This window comes from Heptranchias perlo, chromosome 23 (assembly GCF_035084215.1).
Source record: "Heptranchias perlo isolate sHepPer1 chromosome 23, sHepPer1.hap1, whole genome shotgun sequence".
NCBI classification, from domain to species: Eukaryota; Metazoa; Chordata; class Chondrichthyes; order Hexanchiformes; family Hexanchidae; genus Heptranchias; species Heptranchias perlo.
This window is the reverse complement of record NC_090347.1, coordinates 17628472-17653318: the sequence shown is the minus strand read 5'-3', so window position 1 is coordinate 17653318 and position 24847 is coordinate 17628472. Positions and strand designations below refer to the sequence as shown.

The following is a 24847-nucleotide window of genomic DNA, read 5'->3' as shown; positions in this document are numbered from 1 at the left end:
TAGGACTGTAATGGTGTTAAATAAGTTGTTTAATAAGTAAAGAGTTAGCCTGAAAACCCAATGTAGGAGTCTGGTGTTTATTTTGGCAGCACCTCTATTTTAAATAAAGTATACCGGAATAAAAGGATTTAAGTCAAAGTAAAACAGTAATGTAGTAGGCACAGAACAATCTAACACTGTGCTGCCATATAGATGCAGTGACTAAGAAAGTGAGCACATAGCAGTCTTGGTTCTCAGATTACATGCAGACTACAGGACATCTACAAGAGGAATGACTTTGGAGCTGAATTTCATCAATATCACTTTCATACACAATACTCTACAAGGCTGTCTTTAGGACGTAAAGGAGAGAAAAGACAAATACTGCAAGTTATATGGATTATAAGGACCTGAATCTACTTTTTGAGATTTGGATCAAAATGTCTAACATCTGTTTACATAGGTCCACTATAGGAGCACCTAAAGAGCAGAAATCACCAATGCAACAAGAACATTCAAAACTGAACTATGGATTTTCTCAGGACCAGGATACTTTGAAGGGATACATTCTATACCAGGATATTCTGGAAAAAGGTTTTTTAGCATCCACAATCTACTGCTCAAACAACTTCATCTGGTTTTCCCCATCGTACGACACAACACTACGGCAGTTCTGAAACAACACTTAAAAATATAGACTCGAGTAGGACTACTTTTGGAAAATACTTAAGATGCAGAATCTGAGAAACTCTTCTGCCAAAGAAAACTTACTTATCAGCACCACCAGTCAGTTTTCGGATGTATGCATGGAATGACATATGTTTGACAGGTGGGTCCAAGTGATTGAGATAGTCCTCATCAAAAGGCTAAAGAATATAAAACATATTCCGTAAATATAGATGAATGTAAACTACAGTTTGTGCTAAAAAAGGGTTAGGACTATGCGTGTATAGAACAGAATAAGTCAGTACATTTTACAAACACCACTAAACATCTATTTAAATGTGATTAATGCAAGCAGAACCATTTGGAATGAAACACAGAATACTTCAAGTACCACCAATTTTACTATAAATGTGAGTAAATGCCAGATACACAAGTGCTTTACTCATGTATATGGTATAAGACAAAAATTGGTTGTATCCATTTACCACTCATACCACAAAATGCAATACATCCCTTGGATTTAATGGGTCTGATGCTACTTTTGATAGTTAGATTTCCAAATCAACCAAGGCTTCCTATTTTGTGTTGCTGATTTGAAGAATTCAGAACTAGTATAAAACAGAATATTGTGAAATGTAGTCTGTGACTGAATCTGGCTGAACAGTATTGGGATTTTCTTTCTTTTAAAAGTTACTTGATCACTTACACTTAAAAAAACACTAACGCAAATAAACTAATTTCCCAAAATATACAGCTGAAGAAATTCTAATAATGAACAAAGTAGACTCTTCATATCTATAAAAGAAAAGACTTGTATTTACATAGCACCTTACCACCACCTCAAGACGTCCCAAAGCGCTTTACAATCAACAAAGTACTTCTGAAGCGTAGTTACTGTTGTAATGTAGGAAACGCGGCAGCCAATTTGCACACAGCAAGGTCCCATAATCAGCAATGTGATAATGTTTTTTTAAAAAAAGTGATATTGGTTGAGGGATAAATATTGGCCAGGACACCGGGGGGGAACTCCCCTGCTCTTGTTCGAATAGTGCCATGGGATCTTTTACGTCCATCTGAGAGGGCAGGCGGGGCCTTGGTTTAATGTCTTATCCGAAAAACGGCACCTCCGACAGTGCAGCACTCCCTCAGTATTTCACTGGAGTGTCAGCCTGGAGTTTGTGCTCAAATCTCTGGAGTGGCACTTGAACCTACAACCTTCTGACTCAGAAGGAATATAGGAATTTTTACGGGGAAATTAGAGACAGGAGTTACAAGAGATTGTAAAATGTTAGAAATAACAAGGAAACAGAAAATGGCAGTTATTACTCTCAAACCAGGAAGTTATTTTTTATTTTACTATAATATTGAAAAATATTTTTCCTAATCAAAATGGTGAGTGGAAATCCTGAACACTGCACTAGATTCAGAACCAGTTTAGATGAACTGTACACGACCAGGGTCTGTATTTTCAAACTGAAGTGCCTATAGTTCCACAGTCTTGATCTCACACCAAAAGGAATGCTCAAGTCAAGAAACCATGATACATGCAATATACTGGTAACTAACTCATTGTTAAATTCAGATCACGTTTTGCCTAAATAGAACTTGGGATGAATCACTGTCATTTAGGTGCATTTCAATATTCTCCTACTCAAAACTCCCCAGATACCAGGGTAATCAAATCCAAAGTGGCTGTTGCCAACTTCCAACAGTCCCACAGTTCACAATGATATGCAAATACATAATTTAAGTGTATCATTTCTCTGAGGGATAGGCCTCAGTTCTGTTAACCTTTTCATATATCTAGGCTAATTCCTTAACCTTTCCAATCTGCTTTTGCAGCTGCTTTCGTTGTGTTGAAAAACAATGACAGAAGTTATTTCTTGATATTTGCCTGTTTCTTACTGTTCTTAAGCATGTAAAAGCAGTTATAAGTACTGCGCTCCTGAAAATGCCCATCCTTGGCTGAGAAAAGCTACTTTGAGTTCAACAGAGCACAGGAGGTGCTGAGGTCAAGGCTGAGATTATTACAACTCAGTGCCACATCTTAAATGATGGCAAAGATGACACCTCCATTAGAAAGGCTTCCCATCATAAAGGTAACTTAATTTTTGAAACTCCTAAATACATAGCAAAAATATACATGGATTGTGTTTCTGAATACTGGGGAGAAGAACCATAGGAGGTTTACAACAGTGAAGGAGACCCATTATGTGCGTGACAGCTCTTTACTAGAGTGATCCAAAACTAATCCCACTTCTCTGTTCTGACCCCACAGCCCTGTATCTTCCTCTGCTTCAATGATTTATATATTTTTCCTGTGGCAAAACATTGCATGCAATATCTCTTTGCATCAAAAAAATTCTCCTTTTCTCTCAATGACAATTTTAAACTGTGACCCCCTCATCATCAACAACCCAGCCAGAGGAAATAGTCTTTCCCTAGTTAACCTATCAAAATCCTTCATAAATTTAAAAACCTCTATTAAATTTCCTCTTGGTCTTTTCTGATCCAATGAAAATAGTCCCAGTATTAAGTCTCTCAATTATAGTTTCCCATCCCTGGTGTCATCTTAGTGAACCATTTGACTTTAATGTCTATTCCATAATGGGGCACTAAAACTGCAAACAGTACTCTATCTGTGCTAACCACTGCTTGTATAAATTTATTTATGCTGATCATCTATTCACCTATTTATAAAACCCAAAATACTATTGGCCATTTTTATGGCTTTATCTATCTGAATTTTCAACGAATATGTATTTTAAAAAGCACACACACCCCATAATTTTATCAAACATAATGTGAGTTTCTCAGTCTTTGGACTCCTATACTGTTCCAACCAAGCTCAAGGCAAGCTCAGGAACAGTACCTCATCTTTCTTCTGAGCTCTTTCCAGCACTCTAGTTAGCTTAAAACTTTAAGCAGGGAGTGTGGTTCCGTGAGAATCCAGGGGGAAGGCAGGTTAACGCTTTGTCATAACACAACACTGGGGGGGCGGGGCGCTGCATCTACGCTGTGTTAGTCTGTTTTTTTTCCTCTTTTTTATGGACCTACTGTGCATGTTACCAGCATTTCCTGTTATCATTTAAGCATCTTTTCTCTCCCCCTGCCCCCCAACCATTTCTTTTTTCTTGTATGAGCTTCTCTCATGCTTTTCGCTTAGCTATTATACATTCTTTTGTTCTTCTAATGTCTTTTCATTGCCTATGATTTTTTTTTATGCCAACAGGCGCTCATTTTTCTTTTAAGCAGTTAAGTTATTCAACCTATTATTTTTTTCCGTTAAAGAGCATCTATTCTCTTCCCCCTCACTTTTTTTTTCCTCTCTTCCACCCTACAAAACTGCTTGATCATCTTTGGATTTTATGTTCTTAAAATATTAAACTGTCTTTTCCCTTTACAGATGTGGACAGGCCTGCTACACATTTGCTGCATTTTCTGTTTTTATTACCCCTTACTGTAATCTCTTTTGGAGATTTATTTTCCTTCCATTTTCTCACCAATACCAACCAATCCTTTTTCTGTAGCTTTAAAGAGATCGGTAGCGCACACAGCGAAAGGGTTTCGAAATAAAAACAAACTTATTTTTTTTAAAACCAGGCTGTATGGATAATGAACATTCTACTGTACAGGTTCATGACAAAGAATGGGTTAAAAGGTAACTATAGTTTGCTTTTAGCTGGATTGAAAACAAATGGAACACTGAAATATTACACTTCAGGTTGATAAAAATTCAAGCCGTATCAATATGGAATTTTGTTTAAACCACTTGAAAAACAGCAAGATTTTTCACATCACAGTCCACGTAACAGATATTTTAGCCAAGACTGCATTAACAGCTTACTGAATTATGCATTAAAATCAATTGTTCACTAAATTCTATTACAAACTACCAGAAGATTAATATGATGGCATCAAAAACCCTGAGGGGATTGTTTTTTGTTCTAAGCTGATAGCATTTGTCTGTATGCGGCACTCCAAGAAACAAAATGTAAAGAATCGATTTGTAAAGGAGGAGACAGGTTTAAGTGCATGTTAACTGAATAACAAATAAAAGTAGAAAATGCACAGCACTCTTTTTTTATTATTTGTTCATGGGATGTGGGCGTCGCTGGCAAGGCCAGCATTTATTGCCCATCCCTAATTGCCCTTCATAAGGGGTTTTACAATTATTTTGCCAGCACAAAATCACAGGATTAAAAAATGTCAATTAGTGAAGAGGTGTGGGCAAGTCTGTGCTGTAGACTAATAAAACAGAATGAAAAATGTCCAGCCCTATTTCTTATGGGACCTTGTCTACCTCGAGCGAATCTAAACCCAGGGCTGAGGTAAAATTATGGCATTTCATTGTATTATACTAATTAGTCTTTTTAAGCTACTAAATGTAGGTACTAATTCAAAGAGTTTACCACATTAAAAAAAAGCTGAGTGTTCTTCAAGAGTCCACATGTACTCTTACATTTTCCTAATTGCTGGTTTAAATTCTAACAATGATTGACAACCCTGTGCACTTAACACACACATGAATAAGAACTAGCCAGTAAAACACAAAGACCCATACTGACACCACTACTGAAAGTATCATTTGTTGGAATCGGAACAAAGGTTGAACATTTCTTAGGCATTCTGATCCGCAACAAAATGTTCAAAATGCACAAATCTGTGTCACCGCCTGACTTCAATACTTTATGTCTTTTGTGGAAAAGTATATTATATTGGGATATCCGATTTCGAATATATTTTCCATCACATTACTGGATTGAAAATAGTGACTTTTAATATATTTGATTTACAGAATATCCCCCTCAATTGTACAAAAGTAAACATCACAATTGGCTCAGTTGTTGTCACTCTTGCCTCTCAGATAGAAGGCTTTGGACAGAAGCTTGGGTCCATGCCCACTATTAACACACCAGGGTGATGAGTTAAGAGTACCATAGTCAGAAATGTCCTTTCATCTACCCACTATGGTGATGACAAAAGCAGTTCAAACTGCCTTGATCAATATTTCTTGGACAATAATATAAATTCTGGAAAAACTATACTGATGTGACTTCCTTACCTCCAGTGGTACACAATGAACACATTTGCCCAGCGGACCATGTCGGCACCTACCAAAAACACAAACCGAAATAAAGTTTAACATAAAGGATGTAATTCTGAAAACAAAACACTATGTTGAATGAAGAGTACTCTTTATGTTGAATGGGGTGGATTTTGAATGTGCGATAGTAAAACCGGGTCATAGCAAATCAGCAGCCCATTTTGCAACTCTCCCGATTTTTATTTCTGTTGAAGTCAGGAGAGATGTACAACAGGCTGCCAACTCGCTATCATCCATTTTATATTATCGCACAAAGTCATAGTCTACCCACTTATGTCTTAGTTTTCCACAACAGCACTGAAAAATATTTACTATTGCTACGTTCTTTACTATTTTATTGTGGATTGCAAAGACATGTATCACTTATATCTCATCTAATGTCACCTATAATGTCACCTAATAATTAGCCAAGTCGAAGTGATCAATATACACCAAGGCAGATCAAACAAGTTGGCTAACTCCTCAGTCATACATCAATGGAAAAAATCTTCCAGATCACACGATAAACAGACTTCTGTAATACAATTTTAGGGAAATTCCACGTACATACAAGTTGCTTTCTTGCAAACCTGCAGTAATTTCTGACACATTTTATTATTCTCAGTCAGAGATGTTCAATTCACCCTAAAACAAAAGCTGTAAAACAAGTTAAAACCTAAAGTCACTATTATGGAACAAATTACCGTTGCATAATTTTAAAACCATTTTATCTCAATCTTCTATCGTGCAAATGGATGTCAAACCTGGTTAAGATTGTATATTGTGTCACAATTTCATCTTGCTCCAACAATGCAATTTAACTAAGCTTTCACTGTACTATAACATTAGGGAGTAAGTTTATACCTTACAATTTAGGGGTTCATGGGTGCAACATGGTGATGCCACAGAACTGTCAACACGAGTTCATGTCAGTAACACTCAACACAGCTAAAGCTTGTGTTCTCAGTTACTATGTGGAAACATTGAGTGCAGCTCAGACGGAGGCAAAAATCAAAGGAGTAGTTGGAGCGGGGAGACTTGTGCAAACCTAGACCACTCAATGGAGATCTCCCAAGAATCAATTTAAGAACCATGGTGGTGACCTAGGATCAAAAAAGTTAATAAACTCTTGGGTACCGAGGTTGTTCATAAGTGGCTTGAGCTTTAAAAGGTTACCTCTCACCTTAATTTACAGCCCCATGATTCAAACTCAGTTACTGTATCATTCTATAATACATAAAACATACATAATTAATGATATTCTGTAGGTTTCAGTTCAGAAAATCTTACTGTTGCTGGTCCCTGTTTCTGTAAATCTTTCCATCCTGTTTGATTAGATACTGGTCAATTTCATCCTCCACAACATGTATTGTAGACGGGGTTGTAACTCGGGACCCTCCATGAGGCTGCACCGAAGTCTCCATAACCTGAGTGGAAGGCCCAGCGTCACTTGATGGAAAGAGGAACAGCATGTCTCCATGTCTAAGGAAAAAGATATTAAGAACAAATTACTGGGCTTAAATCTGTCAAAAATACTGAATACTGCATTTAAATACTGAAACCAAAGACACAAAGTCACAATACAATGGTTCAAATTAAAAGCACTCCTTACTGAGAAAGCAACCTTTGATACTTTTGGAAACCTGAGCGTATCTTCAAACAACCTCATGTAGAGTTTTTTTTTAAAAATGTAACACACCAACATCTACCAATGAACTTCACTGCAGATAAAAATTTTGGGCTTATTTTCATTAATATTCAAAGTTATTCTCTTGAGTTTTCTCTGGGTAAAGTTTCTGATAAATATCTAAATCTCATGTTTTACTACACATCACAAAAGCTAGGGTTCATGGTTTAGGGAGAAATGGAGGCCCTCCCAATATTTGAGTTTTAATTATCTTTTGACATTTCCCACATTATCAAAATATGCCCTTGCATCCTTACACTAGGTGTGTGGGGGGTGGAAATATAGCTGACCAGGGTCCCTGGACCTGATCGCCATCCAGTGGCCTCTTCTGGAATTGTTTGCATGTGGTCAGTGTCAGGCCAGGTCATGATGGCTTACCCATTGACAAACAACCGATGATACTCGGCCAAATTTCATGCAAGAGGTTGTTTTACATAGTGTTCAAAAAAAACTCAAAATGGCTATCAAAGACACAATAACCATAATCATTATTTCCAGAAATTCAGAATACTTGTAACTACTAAGAAGGAATTGTTTTTTTCTTGAGTCAACTATCATTTTTTAATGGTTTTCCACCCGTAGAAAGCAATAAAAGTTTATAGCTGAATAAGAGCAAAAAAACAATTGCCCTTCAGCTGCACTCACTCTTCAGCCTTTCCACCTATAAATAATGATGTGGAGATGCCGGTGATGGACTGGGGTTAACAATTGTAAACAATTTTACAACACCAAGTTATAGTCCAACGATTTTATTTTTAATCCCACAAGCTTTCGGGGGCTTTCCCCTTCCTCAGGCGGTGTGGAAAAGACAATTTCGAATCCTTTGCATTTTAAGATCACAGAACAAAGCCTGGTGATTACTGCCCGTTGCCAAGGCAATCACAGTGAGCAGACAGAAAGGTGTCATCTAAAAGGCCACTGAATATACAACCCCCCAAAAAAAGAGATAAGGAAGACAGTCAATGACCCGTTATATTAAAAACAGATAACATTTGTTCGCTGGTGGGGTTACGTGTAGTGTGACATGAACCCACGATCCCGGTTGAGGCCGTCCTCATGGGTGCGGAACTTGGCTATTAATTTCTGCTCGACGATTTTGCGTTGTCGTGTGTCTCGAAGGCCGCCTTGGAGTACGCTTACCCGAAGGTCGGTGGCTGAATGTCCATGACTGCTGAAGTGTTCCCCGACAGGGAGAGAACCCTCCTGTTTGGCGATTGTTGCGCGGTGTCCGTTCATCCGTTGTCGCAGCGTCTGCATGGTCTCGCCAATGTACCATGCTCTGGGGCATCCTTTCCTGCAACGTATGAGGTAGACAACGTTGGCCGAGTCACAGGAGTATGAACCGTGCACCTGGTGGGTGGTGTCCTCTCGTGTGATGGTGGTATCTGTGTCAGAGGGATCCGCGATACAGCAACCGAAGAGGAAAGAGTCTCACTGGACTCCTCCAGAGGGTCGCTGCCCTCAGCTTGACACGTATGCTCAAGCTGTCAGGAAATGCGTCTATGCCAGATTCATCAGCCGCACTCGGAAGACAGTCCAGAATGTCACCCGAGCACAACGCAACGCCATCAAAGCTCTCAAGACCAACCGCAACATCGTCAACAAACCAGCGGACAAAGGAGGAGCCATCGTCATACAGAACAGAACGGACTATTGCAAAGAAGCATACCGACAACTGGACAACCAGGAACACTACAGACGGTTACCCGCAGACCTGACCAAAGAACACACCCATCAGCTCAACAAACTGATCAAGACCTTCGATCCAGACCTTCAAAACATCCTACACACTCTCATCCCACGTACTCCCCGCGTGGGAGACTTCTACTGCCTCCCAAAGATACACAAAGCCAACACACCCAGACGTCCTATCGTATCAGGCAACGGAACCCTGTGTGAGAACCTCTCTGGATACATCGAGGGCATCCTGAAACCCATCGTGCAGGGAACCCCCAGCTTCTGTCACGACACTACAGACTTTCTACAAAAACTCAGTACCCACGGACCTGTTGAACCAGGAACACTTCTCACCACGATGGACGTCTCGGCATTATACACCAGTATCCCCCACGATGACGGCATCGCTGCGACAGCATCAATACTCAACACCAACAACAGCCAATCTCCAGACGCCATCCTACAACTCATCCGCTTCATCCTGGATCACAATGTCTTCACCTTCAATAACCAGTTCTTTACCCAAACACACGCAACAGCTATGGGGACCAAATTCGCACCCCAATACGCCAACATTTTCATGCACAAGTTCGAGCAGGACTTCTTCACTGCACAGGACCTCCAACCAACACTATACACCAGATACATCGACGACATTTTCTTTCTATGGACCCACGGTGAGGAATCACTAAAGAGACTACACGATAACATCAACAAGTTTCATCCCACCATCAAGCTCACCATGGACTACTCCTCAGAATCGGTTTCTTTCTTGGACACACGAATCTCCATCAAAGACGGGCACCTCAGCACCTCACTCTACCGCAAGCCCACGGACAATCTCACAATGCTCCACTTTTCCAGCTTCCACCCTAACCACGTCAAAGAGGCCATCCCCTATGGACAGGCCCTGCGAATACACAGGGTCTGCTCAGACGAGGAGGAACGCGATGGACACCTACGGACGCTGAAAGACGCCCTAGTAAGAACGGGGTATGATGCTCGACTCATCGATCGACAGTTCCGACGGGCCACAGCGAAAAATCGCGTAGATCTCCTCAGAAGACTAACACGGGACGCAACCAACAGAGTACCCTTCGTCGTCCAGTACTTCCCCGGAGCGGAGAAACTACGCCATGTTCTCCGCAGCCTTCAACATGTCATCAATGATGACGAACACCTCGCTATGGCCATCCCCACACCTCCACTACTCGCCTTTAAACAGCCACCCAACCTCAAACAAACCATCGTTCGCAGCAAATTACCCAGCCTTCAGGAGAACAGCGTCCACGACACCACACAACCCTGCCACGGTAACCTCTGCAAGACATGCCAGATCATCGACACAGATACCACCATCACACGAGAGGACACCACCCACCAGGTGCACGGTTCATACTCCTGTGACTCGGCCAACGTTGTCTACCTCATACGTTGGAGGAAAGGATGCCCCAGAGCATGGTACATTGGCGAGACCATGCAGACGCTGCGACAACGGATGAACGGACACCGCGCAACAATCGCCAAACAGGAGGGTTCTCTCCCTGTCGGGGAACACTTCAGCAGTCAAGGACATTCAGCCACCAACCTTCGGGTAAGCGTACTCCAAGACGGCCTTCGAGACACACGACAACGCAAAATCGTCGAGCAGAAATTAATAGCCAAGTTCCGCACCCATGAGGACGGCCTCAACCGGGATCTTGGGTTCATGTCACACTACACGTAACCCCACCAGCGAACAAATGTTATCTGTTTTTAATATAACGGGTCATTGACTGTCTTCCTTATCTCTCTCTCTCTCTCTCTCTCTCTTTTTTTTTGGGGGGTTGTATATTCAGTGGCCTTTTAGATGACACCTTTCTGTCTGCTCACTGTGATTGCCTTGGCAACGGGCAGTAATCACCAGGCTTTGTTCTGTGATCTTAAAATGCAAAGGATTCGAAATTGTCTTTTCCACACCGCCTGAGGAAGGGGAAAGCCCCCGAAAGCTTGTGGGATTAAAAATAAAATCGTTGGACTATAACTTGGTGTTGTAAAATTGTTTACAACCTATAAATAAAGCAGTCTACAAGGATCTATTTCTTGACAGACAATAAAGGCCAAATGCTTCCTTATGAGGAAAACAAAAATCAGATATCCTCACCTCAAGCTACTGGTGTACTTCCTGGTCCCCCAGGACAACCTCTCAGTCAGACAAAATGTGCGCACGCTTTTTAATCTTTTCTCCAATGACAGGAAATTAATTTCTATCAAATTATTATAAGTAGTGCCACTGGTTTATGGTGCTTGAATAAGTGAAAACCTGTTTTTGTTACATATGGTTTTTACTGATGTTTTGAAGATTGCATTGCATGATTCTGTAAATTTTCTGTAAAATTGCAAACAACTGATCTCACTCACAACTTTAGGTATATAGCTCGTAAAAGGAATCCTGTAGGAATTAAGTCACTTTCTCACTAATACTTGCCAAGCTTCAATAAATCCAAAGCACCTAATGACAAAAGTGATCGGAGATAAGTTTTTTGTCCACTTTAATACTGGTTACATTTTCAGTTATCAGGAACTATTTTTTATAAGTATCTCAAAGCTTCCCATGCCCATTCATTTCTTTTCACGATGTCTATGTGTTGAAAAGGTATTCATTAGTACTAAAAATGGTTAAATACCAGCACGTACTTAATTTTAAGCAAAGAGAGTGATTTACTCGTCGTTGGGGAGATCTCTCCAGTTTTATTTCTGTTAAGGTATACAGAAAAGCCATTGTTAGAACAGCCAAATTCCTTTGCAACCTAAAAAGAAAAGAAAAATAAACTAAATTACAATTAGAACGTGAAAAGTTAAAACTTCAGGACTTTATGCATGCTTTGATCTAAACGTGCAGCTACTGACCCGTATGCAGACCTCTCTACCACTCCTGATTTGTGATAAGAAAACAAGAAACATGCTTCTTCTGCAGACTGAACAGGAACCATCAACCAATCCTTCCTCTCTTCCCCAACTTCCTGAAGTATAACACTTCACCTTCATAACAGAGTAACCGCAGATCTTGGTGAAAACTTAACGCAACTGAGCTGACAAATTCTAGCATTGGCAGCTCCTGAGATCTGCACTTCACAATTCAAACAGGGCAAGTTCCCACGTTTCAAAACAAATTAGAAATGGTCATGTTTTGCATTGCTTTTCTACTTCTTCAGTCCCCCTCTCCCAAAGCAGAGAATTAAAATACAAATAATACAAAATAATTTGTTTTCTCTAAATATTTTAACCATAAAATCGAAATTTATCATAAGTAATTTGGAGTTCCGCATAATGGAGGCAAGGAAGAGAGTCCCAATTGCAGCAGTTCATATGTCCCCAAATGACATCTGTTATTTAGTAAAGCCAATTCTTTTCCTAATCTGCCTCATGTTTTGCAAGTTTGCAGAAATTAAATGATAACTGCATTCAATATTTTTCTCATTTCAAGTTTTGTTTCAAACAATGGAGTGACATGCCTCTGAGAAAGGCAAACACCCTCTCAGATTCAACACATAATGCAATTCAAGAACAAACCTTATAATTACATTTTATAATTTTTTTTATAAAATGGTATAATCCTATTGTAGTCTCTCTTTCCTCCTCTCCCCAAGTACTACCAACACAAACTGGGGCAGGAGGGAAGGGGCTGGAAAGTAGGGCAGATTTTGCAGGGAAAAAAGAAGATATTTCTCTTCAGCAGTCCTACTAGGAACTGCTAGCTTTTGTGTGCCTGAGAAAATCCAAGCCAAAGCCATGAAGTGGAAACATTTCCTCTATGTGCACTTGTAGCAAAACTATTAAGACAAGAATATGTTTATGATTTTGCTACAAACAGAAGAAATCTTTCTTTGAGATTCCAAAGTCTTAAGCACTATCCTGGGCCTTGCCATTGTTAACCATCTTGCATATGCACTTACATAAACTAAGTGGTAATGGGCGTTATTTTTCTGCTAGTGAATAGTTTATTTACCCCAGCAGCTTTAACACACATCAGAAATTCACAATATTATGTTTGTAACTCCCTACGTGGATAATTTCTTGCAAGTACAGCTAATGGTAATCTGACAGAGTTAAGATAATCAAAACTTGGGAACAGTTATAGCTAAGTACTGCTTAACCAGTCAATTCAAAAAGCATAAGTTTACTGTTCTGTTGCGTTTTCCCAACTTTATTAAAACATCAGTACTGAGTCTTCATTATTATATTTAATTCATGCTCTTGATATTACTCAAATTGTATAAACTGACATCTGCGGCATGGTTTATAGCAAGTAAGAAACTACATGGGTTATGAAGAAGAGTAATGTAACCAAAACATCATAACGTATCTTGTCGCCTGACAGATGCTGACTGACTTGCTATGGATTTCAAGTAGCTTCTGTTTTTATTTCAGATTTCCGGCATTTGCAATTTTTCCTTTTTAGTTTACAATTTTATATTGACGGGAGCACGATATCATGTAACACACAACGTATTATATAATGAGAGAAGAGTTTAGGTCCTTATCCTTTCCCAACAGGCGTAATGAGACGGCCTTGAGGAAAGCTGTCTGCTGCTAAGGTGGATCTGTGTTTTTTCTGATCAATCCTTTAAGGCCACAAAGGCCAAGTGCTGTAAATAGACACATCCCGAGATCAATGAAAGGCTGATTGCTATTGCTGACAGAATTTTGTAGATTGGCAGTTACTTGGAAATTTCCTTTTCCTCCCCTTGGAGAGAGGCGACTTGTTCATCATTTGTTTTCCTATCAGCTCAGTTGCTGTTTCATTGGCTGAAATATCATCAATCAGGTGCAAGTATATGTGGTGCTTCAAGTATGATGGACATGCTGGATGCACAATATTACATATATATAATAATTAGCAGGAGTCAGTGCAACAGGTTATAAATGTGTGTGGAATTGGGATGGTAAAAACATTTCATTATTAAAGGAACAGGAATTTACAAACAAAATTCAGTTACCATCAATAAATTGGCTACAGAAACAAAGTGAAAAAGTGACAGTCTTATTTTTTTCACAATAATATTTACCAAAAGTACTTAAAAATCAAATTGATAAACTTAAGGAAAAAAATACAAAAATTGAAAAGTCTAACTGAATTTCTCAAACAAACTTCCCTTGAAGAAAATAACTAATTACCTTGTTCAAAAATTGGGCTCCTGTTTCTCGTTTTCCCACATTTATCCGTTTCATACCATGCGGTGACTGGATGCGGACAATCTATGAAAAGTTTAAATAAATATTTAAGTACACACAAACATGCCAATGTTTGTTAAAGCATCTACAGCAGAATATGATCCTACATGATGTTTAAACTGCAATTGAAGACCTTCAACACAGAATTAAAGACAATTTGAAACATTTTCAATGGAACTTAAGCAGACTAAAACAAAGGGTGTAGACTATAACACCTAGCAGCTAAATGCTGTATGCTTATTGTATCAAAACAGATTGAAACAGTTCAAATACAAATGTTATCGTGTCTATTTTGAGTTATATTTTTTCCATTGGCCAGTTGTCATTTTAGGTTTCCCAGTCTTATTTTCTTTTCCTATCCATTTTAGCCCATCTTTGCATCTGCAAATAAATATTCTACCATTCCACAGTACAAAATTAAGGTACATACTGCACCACCATATTAAAGATCAACCCTCCATTGGCAAAATAAAGAGACATGACTGGGCTTGTTTCCTTTATACAAATATCAAATCCCTACGTCAAACAAGAACTCATGGGGTTATTTTTTTGGTTGTTTTGTTAAACTAACATCTGGATAAACTCTACTATGACCAGAGTACTGAATTTCAATGTGTGAAGAGTACATACACAGCCTGAAATGGGCCACCACAGTTCTGTGACAATGCAATCACACTCAAGTTCATTTTTAATAATCAACTGTTGCCTGCAGTGTAAGCTTTAAAAACAAACAGAATACATGGCAACTCTGCAGCTACAATGCTTGACTAATGGAGTCTCAACAACTGGTAAACAGCTCAAATTCCAGCCTTAACTGAATCATACTCTGCCTTTCCCTACATTGTAAGTCTGACAGACTGTCCAGATTAGATCATTAGGGAGAGATCTCTTCCTAAACCATTTGGTGCAATTCTCAGAAGGTCAAGCAGCTATTGACAAGGTCTGTAAAAAATGTCCATGGACTGGGCCATTATAATCTGTAACTGGTGAGGAAAAGATGGATCCGTCTTTGGAGGGGAATGGTGAAGAGTCAGATCTGAAACAAATGCCACAACACATTACCATACCAACGATCTGTGTTGCAAAATCATCAGACATTGGTTATCACAGACCAAACTTCCCATCGCACCTGAGAGAAGTGCCCAGAAATGTCAAATGGCTCCCCATGGGTAAGAAGAAAAATAATAATATTGCACAGCTGTATTAGCAGGACAAATCTGTCTGAACACTATGAAAAATAAAATATATTTTACAGAAACATTTAAAAAGTGCAGGTACAATATATCTTGATTTGCTGCAGTGTAGCTTTTGGATTGCAACGATACAAGATGAGCAGTGCTACTGCAGCCAAAATGGCATTAGTTAACCATTTAAGTTTCTAACACTAGAAAGATCACAGGCAGATGGAAGCTGGTGAGCAAACTCTGTGCAATCGTTTAAGCATGCATTGAATTCTGCTTTGCCTGAATAAAAAGTAATGAACGTGGGCAACATAACTTGCTGCTGTCTGCTTGAACTTCTCTAAAATGGCATCTATGTCAAACCAGTAAGTGCAGTATAAATGCAGTTAAAATACTCTATTTTTCTTACAACTTGTTGCACAATATCCAAAAAACATGCTATTCAGTGATTCAAACATAATTCTCTGAACTACTGAATTTGAATAAAATTTGAGTTTAGGCTAGCACTCAGAAGAGGAATTCTTTCTCTCTGATTCAATTTCTCTAAATCCTGCCATTAAACAAGCCATAAGTGACTGACAGAAATTAGTATTATGCCCAAAATTTAACATGGTATTTGCTTCTTTATTCCATCATGTAAAAACAACTTCACTCAGAATTTCATTCTTAATTTATGCTGATACAAATTTTACAGATTTTACACATTTCAGTTGATTTTTTCTCAGGCTGGTGTCCAAGACAGCAGGCCAAGCCATTCAATTCAAATACAAACATCTTGGGGGATTTGTTCAATGATTGATTGGCAGCTTCTCTTTGAATTCAACAGATAGTTGTTTAAATTTGTTTGGTCCCAGTGGTTTTCCGGATGGTTCACATTGGATAGTCCCTCTAAACCCTTCGAAGAGAGATGGTCAGGTCAGATTGCTCCACGGATGGTGAGACAAAAAAAAACCACATAAAAGAACAGATTACAGTTTAGTGCAGCAGTCACAACTATTTATTGTTTTCTACTTAATTGGAGATTGTTAAACTGAACAATAACTGTAAAATTGATACCGTGTTACCGCTGTTCACTTTTTCTTTCACTGTTTTAATAAATCTGGTTAAAAGAATCACTTTAGTTCAAAATGCTTAGATTGCTTTAGATGATTTCATTAAGAAGTATAATCCCCTGATCGATATTACAACATACAAACTTGAAGTGTGGTATTTACAAGATATGAAATGTGTAAGCATATGAAAAGTACAAATAGATAAAGCACTAAATGAATTATACTGTAAATTATTGTTTAATTAAATATACTTACTCAAAACAGCTTAGGTTTTATGTAATTTAATTATTTTACACAATCATGAAAAATTTAGCACTCTCTTTTAGATTTTTGTTTCAACTTGATTATAAATACACCCATTTTGAAAGACAAAAATAGATTTGTTTTAACATTTGTTACGTGCTTACTTTTTGCTAAACTGTTTGATCTGAGCTACAGTACTGTACATTGCATCTAAACAAATCTACAGACAAAGATTTTGTGCTGCTAGCTTATATTTTTGATTTGACTGACTCCCTAAAACAAAAAAGTTACAGCATATTAGAATGGATGGCATTTTGTATTGAACAGGATGATTCACTTAACCAGTGGTTCCCTTAAATTAACTTAATTGTGCTATATTTCTTTGATTTTTATTGTTCATTTCCTTGTTATGACCTTTTTTCGAACAGTGAGTGGTAACAGTATCTTGCGAAAACTGGTTAGGAGTTTGAGACTGACTGCGAGGATACTGTACTATCACAACTGAAATGACAAAGTCACCAAAGCATATTGTTACTGATGCCAATTCATCTCAGTTATCAGTTGCGCTCAAAAACTTTTCCTAGCCAGTTCCCCAATAATATCAACAACCACTGTTTAAATATTCAAAAAACAAAACCAAAATCAAAACCAGAAAAAATGTTAATAAGTTTGATTTTTTTTAAAAAGGGATGCTGATTTCCTAATTTCCTGTGTACTAAGGCTATTCACTACATGCACCTGACTGTATATATTCCTAACTACAAAATCTTATTTCCCATTGTCATGTTTTTGTCACACTTTTCTATTAACTCTCCCGTTATAAATTCCTATGCCCACTTTTATAATGGAAACTGCTTATGTAATTACGCTTTCCTGACAGTGGTAGCGCTGAAGTGCCTCAGTTTCATATCTCCCAGTCCCTAGCCTGTACTGCAGAGAAACTCAGTTCCAACGAGCTCCCTTTCCTGCTCCCCAAGTTGCAGTGTTTTAAGTATAAATAATATAAAATCAAGGGATTATACAAAAGGACAGAAAGTGTGACTTTAAAATGGGAAATGGATCACATTTTGACAAAGGGTCCACACTTAAAACGTTCACTTGTCTGTTCTCTCTACCGAAGCTGCCTGACCTGCTGAGCGTCCCCAGTATTTTCTGTTACTGAATTCCATCTGTGTGCCTTAGTCCAATTATCCCACTCTTTAACCCAACGTCCACTGACGACTACTCTTGGTCTTGACTCCCCATGTGTAAAGCCGCTGGAGATTGACTAGTTTTACTTTTAATTTTCTTATATGAAAACATTTTAAAATTAGTTTGTCTCATCCTTCTAAGATACACTGACAAACATACAGCAGTTTTTCAGCTCAAGGAACAGGTTGCACTGGTCCATTTTTATTGTGCAGCTACTAGCCTTTTCTAAAAAAAATGGAAAGAAATGATGTGTCTTTTCCCCAATCTCCCATCCAGCTAATTTTAAAAAAAATATCACCACTCCCACACAAAAAACTGCTATGAAATGGCAACTAAATTCAGTAGTTAAACTCCAGGTAATTATCTTTAAACTCATGTCATTTTAGTGTTAGGTATAGTAATGAGGTTTATTGAACTGTTACTGACTAAAGTATATGGACACAGTACTCATTAGATGTGATTTCTCCACATCTTTTTCTTGGCCTAGCTTCAATCTGCTGCCTCATTCCAAATACATGAGCAGCTAGAAGAAAGGTTTTTTAAAATAAAAAAGGTTGTTCCAATATAATCGAAGTCTTCTTCGTCCTCTGATTTAATTACTCAAACTATGGTGACACATATATTAAATCTCCCCCCCCCTCAAAAAAAATGCTGACTCATGCTGTGTATGACCCCCACAGGGGGTAGAAGTCCTCCAGCACCTTGCTTTAGCCATTCTCCATGTTCATCTCCACGCAGGCCAAGATCAGCTAACAGCATAGGCCAGGGATCAAACATACAGGCCAGGAATGAATGGCCTATGACTCAGAGCAAGCAGTTATTTTGCCACTGAGCAATTAGATGAGCTATCCTACAGAAAAAGTAATTAAGCTTTTTCAAAAAAAAACCTAAACAGCTGGAAGAGCAATTCTGAATACTAACATTAAAAAAAAATCACAAAAACTATAATGTAATTACAGTTAAATCTGATCATTCTGTTCCTTAAAGTTTGACTTTGCAGCAGTACCTAGTTATATTTTCCCCAGTTTTCAGCAGTAACCGAAAACACAATTTTGTTCACGCCGTACCCAGTGCCTCATCCGTGCAAACAGTGCTGACAGTATACACAAAGGATTGGAAAATACCAGTACAATTGTTATGGCTCCATTCTCCACTAATCTACAGAACAGAAAGTTCAGTCAGTGGTAGTCAACATCATGATCAGTAGAAATCACAATTCGATGTTTTGTACTGTGGACAGACTGACTTTAAGTAACCATTTCAAGACGGTCAGCAAGGCTATGTGAAGTCCACATATTGATAAAACGTTAAGACATTTCAACGTTGTTCTAAGCAGTGTTGTAGGTGGTATTGTTTATTGGTAAATGTTAAGTTTGGTGGAAGAAATCCCACACATTTCCCGGCCTATACCTCCAACATCTGGTTAAGGCCCGTGGTTTATTTTCTCAAATTGCTGCCTCATTGCTCCGAACACGGTCGAAATCGAAGCCAAACAAGGCTCCCTCCGGGATGCGGAACCGCACCAACCAACACGCGGATAAAGCTGCTCCATCTCACCGGGACCCCGTGTCGCTCCAAGCCGGAGAGCAGGGGGTCGGGGTCGGCCCAGCCCGACCTTCCTCCCCAACCGCAGTCACCCCCCCCCCTCCTCCTCACATTATAAAGTCCAGGTGGGCCGGGGCCGCGGGGCCGGGCCTGTCTTGGGGGGGAGAGGGGGGACTGTGTGTGTGTGTGTGGCCCCGGCTCCCGGGTGTCCCTAAACCCCATTTCGACCTGACAGCTAGGGGAAGGGAGGGAATCGGGGCCGCCGGTTATTCTGAGTCAGGCCCCGGGAGGCTGAATGCGCCGTCTCTCTCCCGGTGCGAGTGCCGAGCCGAGGCGGTTACTTACCATGTTCTCCGCCATGACGGGCCGCGCGCCGCTCCTCCGCCTTTTACCGAAAATTTGCTTCAAATTTCTCCGTCACTCCGCGTGTCACCGGCAAACCCGTCCGTCGCCGCGCAGCGGAGCAGAGTAAACAGATCCGCAGCGCACGCAGTCCCCCCCCTCTCCCTCTCTCTCTCCCTCCCTGCAATTAATCGCAGTGCACAGTGTAACCTTTCACACTGCAAAGTGAGTGATGTTTGAATTTAAGGTACAAACTATCATACTGCTCCATATGCATTTGTGTAATCTATTCATAATATCCTACTAACTCATATCGGCTTAGATTTTCATACAAACATAATGCAGTACATTTAATTGGACTCGTTTTTATCGACAGATCTTTGACCCCCAACCCCAACACACAAAAAAAAATGTGCACAATAAACAGTCAGGCGAACATGATTTTTCTCTCCACATGTGTGTGTACAAAAAAAAGTGATAAGAAGGGAAATGGGGATATTCCACCAACTTCCTGTGGGCATAATAGAGAGGAAGTGGTGTGGTAAAAAGTTATGCTTATCAGAGATGGATGCAAAAAAAAATGGGACATTACACTCAAGCTGAAAAGAAAATTCCAAGTACCCAATATTATTGCAACATATTTTAATAGAGATTATTATGTATTTATGTTAATGCATCATTCATAGACTTATACAGAATTTACAGCACACAAACATGCCATTTGGCCCAACTGGTCTATGCTGACGTTTATGCTCCACACAAGCCTCCTACTTCATCCAACCGGATCGGCAAAACCTTCTATTCCTTTCTCCCTCATGTGTTTATCTAGCTTCCCCTTAAATGCATCTATGCTATTTGCCTCAACTACTCCTTGTGATAGCACGTTCCACATTCTTACCATTCTTTGATAAAGAAGTTTCTCCTGAATTCGCTATTGGATTTATTAGTGACTATCTTATATTTATAACCATCGTGCCTGTACTGGCTATTGGGAATAGACCGCTTAGGGAGCCCCTACTCCCTCTCTAGACAATGGCAGGACATTGTTTAGAACATTTACAGAATGGAAATTGGAGAAAAATTACCCGCTGGGTAGAGCTCACGCCTTGGCCTCTCGCCTCTCACGGTCCTCACGGCCCCCACCCCTTGGATCCCGTAGATCCTGCCTTCTGCAGACTTCTTCCCTTCTTCCGATTACTCGGATGTTGGGCTTCTGCCAGTATGTCCGCCTTGACAAACCTAGCCTGGTTCTTCTGAGGGATCCTCTATGCTGAACCTTTGTTTGAGCTGTGTCTTTACACACTGTTCGCTGAAGATCATGTGGTACGCTGACTTAACATCTTCAAAATTGATGATGGATCCATACTTAGCCTCATCAACTTGCTGAAAAGATCCGGCTGATGGTGCCAACCTGACATTATCAACTTGCTGAGACAATGGCAAGACACTTAACCTCATCAAAATTGATGAGGAGTTTGGCTGGTAACACTAATGTGTTCTAGACAATGGCAGGACACTTAACGTTCCTCTTATCCCTTCAGGGGACTGTAGCCTGTCTCAGGCATGCCATTCTCCCCAAGTCTATAAAACTCAAAGTCTGAACTGTGGGCTTTAAATACACATGCCGCAAGCTATCCACCTTAATATACTGAGTAAATGTGGCTACCTAAAATAAATGTGGTTGATATAGACGTATAATTTGTACAATATGTGTGGTTACATACTAAATGTATTTCATGATAACATACATAGCGTAAAAATAATTCTTTGATACTTGTTACACTTTGAGTACATACCAGCATAGTCTAACATGGCTGTTTGAAAGAGCTATCCAATTAGTCCCATTCTCCTGCTCTTTCCCCATAGTTCTGTAATTTTTTTCCCCTTCAAGTACTTATCTACTTCCCTTTTGAAAGTTACTATTGAATTTCCTTCAGCACCCTTTCAGGCAGTGCATTCCAGATCATTACAATTCGCTGCTTAAAAAAATGATTCCTCATATCGCCTCTGGCACTGTTGCCAATCATTTTAAATCTGTGTCTTCTGGTTACTGACCCTTCTGCCACTGGAAACAGTTTCTCCTTATTTATTCTATCAAAACCATTCATGATCTTAAACACCTCTATCAAATCTCCCCTTAACCTTCTCTGTTCTGAGGAAAACAACCTCAGCTTCTCCAGTCTTTCCACATAACTGAAGTCACTTATCCATGATACCTTTCTAGTAAATCTCTCCTGCACCCTCTCTAAGGCTTTGACATCCTTCCTAAAGTGTGGTGCCCAGAATTGAATACAATACTCCAGCTGAGGCCTTACCAGTGTTTTATAAAGGTTTAGCATAACTTCTTTGCTTTTGTATTCTATGCCTCTATTAATAAAGCCCAGGATCCCATATACTTTTTTTAACAGCCTTCTCAACTTGTCCTGCCACCTTCAAAGATTTGTGTATCTGTACCCCCAGGTCCTTCTGTTCCTGCACCCCTTTAAATTTGTAACTTTTAGCTTATATTGCCTCCCCTCATTCTTCCCACCAAAATGTATCACTTCACACTTTTCTGCACTAAATTTCATCTGCCATGTGTCTGCCCATTTTACCAGTCTGTCTATGTCCTCCTGAAGTTTGTTACTATGCTCCACATTGTTTACTACATTTCCGAATTTCGTGTCATCTGCAAACTTTGAAATTATACCCTCTATACTCAAGTCCAGGTCATTAATATATATCAAAAAGAGCAGTGGTCCTAATACTGACCCCTGGGGAACACCACTGTATACTTCCCTCCAGTCTGAAAAACAACTGTTCACCGCTACTCTCTGCTTTCTGTCCCTTAGCCAATTTTGTATCCACGCTGTCACTGTCCCTTTAATCCCATGGGCTTTAATTTTGCAAACAAGTCTATTATGTGGTACTTTTTCAAATGCCTTTTGAAAGACTATATAAACAACATCAACCACACTACCCTCATCAACCCTCTCCATTACTTCATCAAAGAAATCAATCAAGTTAGTCAAGCACAATTTTCCTTTAACAAAGTGTCAATTAATTTTGTACTGGATTATTGTCTCTAAAAGTTTCCCCACCACCAACGTTAGGCTGACTGACCTGTAATTGCCGGGTTTATCCCTCTCCACTTTTTTGAACAGGGGCCTAACAATTGCAATCCTCCAGTCCTCTGGCACTGTCCCCATATCTAAGGAGGATTGGAAGATTATGGCCAGAGCCTTCACAATTTCCACCCTTACTTCCCTCTGTAACCTAGGATGCATCCCATCTGGACCAGGTGACTTTTCTACTTTGAGTACTGCCAATCTTTTAAGTACCTCCTCTTTATCTATTTTTATCCTATCCAATATTGCTACTACCTCCTCCTCCTTTACTGCTACAATGGCAGTATTCTCCTCTCTAGTGAAGACGAATGTGAAATATTCATTTAGTACCTCAGCCATGCCCCCTGCCTCCACAAGAAGATCTCCTTTTTTGTCCCTAATCGGTCTCACCCTTTCTTTGACTACCCTTTTACTATTTATATGTTTATAAAAGACTTTTGTGTTCCCTTTTACGTTAGCCACTAATCTATTCTCATACTTTCTCTTTGCCCTTCTTCTTCCATTTTTTAGATCTGCTTTGCACTTTCTGTGTTCAGCCTGGTTCTCTACTGTATTATAAACCTTACATTCATCATAAGCCTCCTTTTTCTGTTTTATTTTAATCTCTATATCTTCAGTCATCCAGGGAGCTCTGGCTTTGGATGCTCTTCCCTTCCCCTTTGTAGGGATGTGTCTACTCTTTACCCGAACCAACTTCTCCTTAAAGGCCTCCCATTGTTCAATTATTGTTTTGCCTGCCAATTTTTGATTCCAATCCATTTGGGCAAGAGCCCTTTTTAACTCACTGAAATTTTCCCTCCTCCAGTTAAGCATTTTCACATTTGTTTGTTCCTTGTCCTTTTCCATAACTATTCTAAACCTAATGATATCATGATCACTGTTCCCCAAATGCTCCCCCACTGAAATATGCTCCACCTGCCCCACTTCATTCCCCAGAACTGGATTCAGCACTGTTTCTTTCCTGGTTGGGCTGGAAACACACTGTTTCAGAAAGTTTTCTTCAACACCTTTCAGGAATTCCTCCCCTTCTTTGCCCTTTACACTATCATTGTCCCAGTCTATATTGGGATAATTGAAGTCCCCCATTATCACTACTCTAAAGTTCTTGCACCTTTCTGTAATTTGCCTGCAAATTTTCTCCTCTATCTCCTTCCCACTATTTGGTGGTCTATAGTATACACTCAGTAGCATAATAATTCCCCAATGTTCCTTAATTCTAACCAAATAGATTCTGTCTTTTACCCCTCAACTACATCATCCCTTTCCAGTGCTATAATAGTTTCTTTGATAAATACTGCCACCTCACCCCCAACCTCCTTTCTTTCCTTCCATATCTTTCCTGAAATCCGACCTTGTAGCCAAGAATATTAAGTACCCAATCCTCCCCTTCTTTGAGCCAAATCTTTGTTATTGCCACTATATCATAGCCCCATGTGGTGACTTGAACCTGCAGCTCACCAACCTTATTTACCAGGTCTTACCAACCTGGTCGAATTTTTCAAGGAGGTTACTAGGTTGATGGATGATGGTCGCCCTATAGACACTGTGCATTTGGATTTTTAAAATGCTTTTGACAAGGTGCCACACAATAGGTTACTATATAAGCTGGAATCATGTGGGATTGGAGGGCACATCCCGGGTTGGATAGGGAATTGGTTGCATTCTCAGAGGCAAAGATTTGTTATTAATGGTAGTGGTTCTGTGTGGAGACTGTTACTAGTGGAGCCCCATAGACATTGGTGTTAGGACCATTACTCTTCACAATCAATATTAATAATCTGGATGAAGGCATTGGGCAAAGTATCCGTAGGTTCACTGGAAGATTCGTGCCAGCATCAGAACCCTAGCTGAGAAGAAAAGAATTACAATTGAATCTA

The 24847-nt window shown here is 39.6% G+C and overlaps 1 protein-coding gene across 2 annotated transcripts in view; it reads right to left on the bottom strand.

The window, feature by feature from the left end:
* The window catches only part of nploc4 (NPL4 homolog, ubiquitin recognition factor), a 61359-nt gene extending 41347 nt beyond the window's left edge, over positions 1-20012 (bottom strand). The window contains exons 1-6 of one of the 2 annotated variants that reach the window (XM_068004120.1): positions 19867-20012; positions 14253-14333; positions 11772-11884; positions 7022-7213; positions 5711-5759; positions 751-845 (exon numbers count right to left, since the gene is read on the bottom strand). In XM_068004120.1, the coding sequence (XP_067860221.1) occupies positions 751-845; positions 5711-5759; positions 7022-7213; positions 11772-11884; positions 14253-14333; positions 19867-19881 (545 nt within the window). In that variant the 5' untranslated portion in view covers positions 19882-20012. Of the gene's footprint in view, positions 1-750; positions 846-5710; positions 5760-7021; positions 7214-11771; positions 11885-14252; positions 14335-19866 lie in introns of those variants that run through there. The other variant, XM_068004121.1, reaches the window with a different exon arrangement.
* Between the last annotated feature and the right edge of the window lie 4835 nt (positions 20013-24847).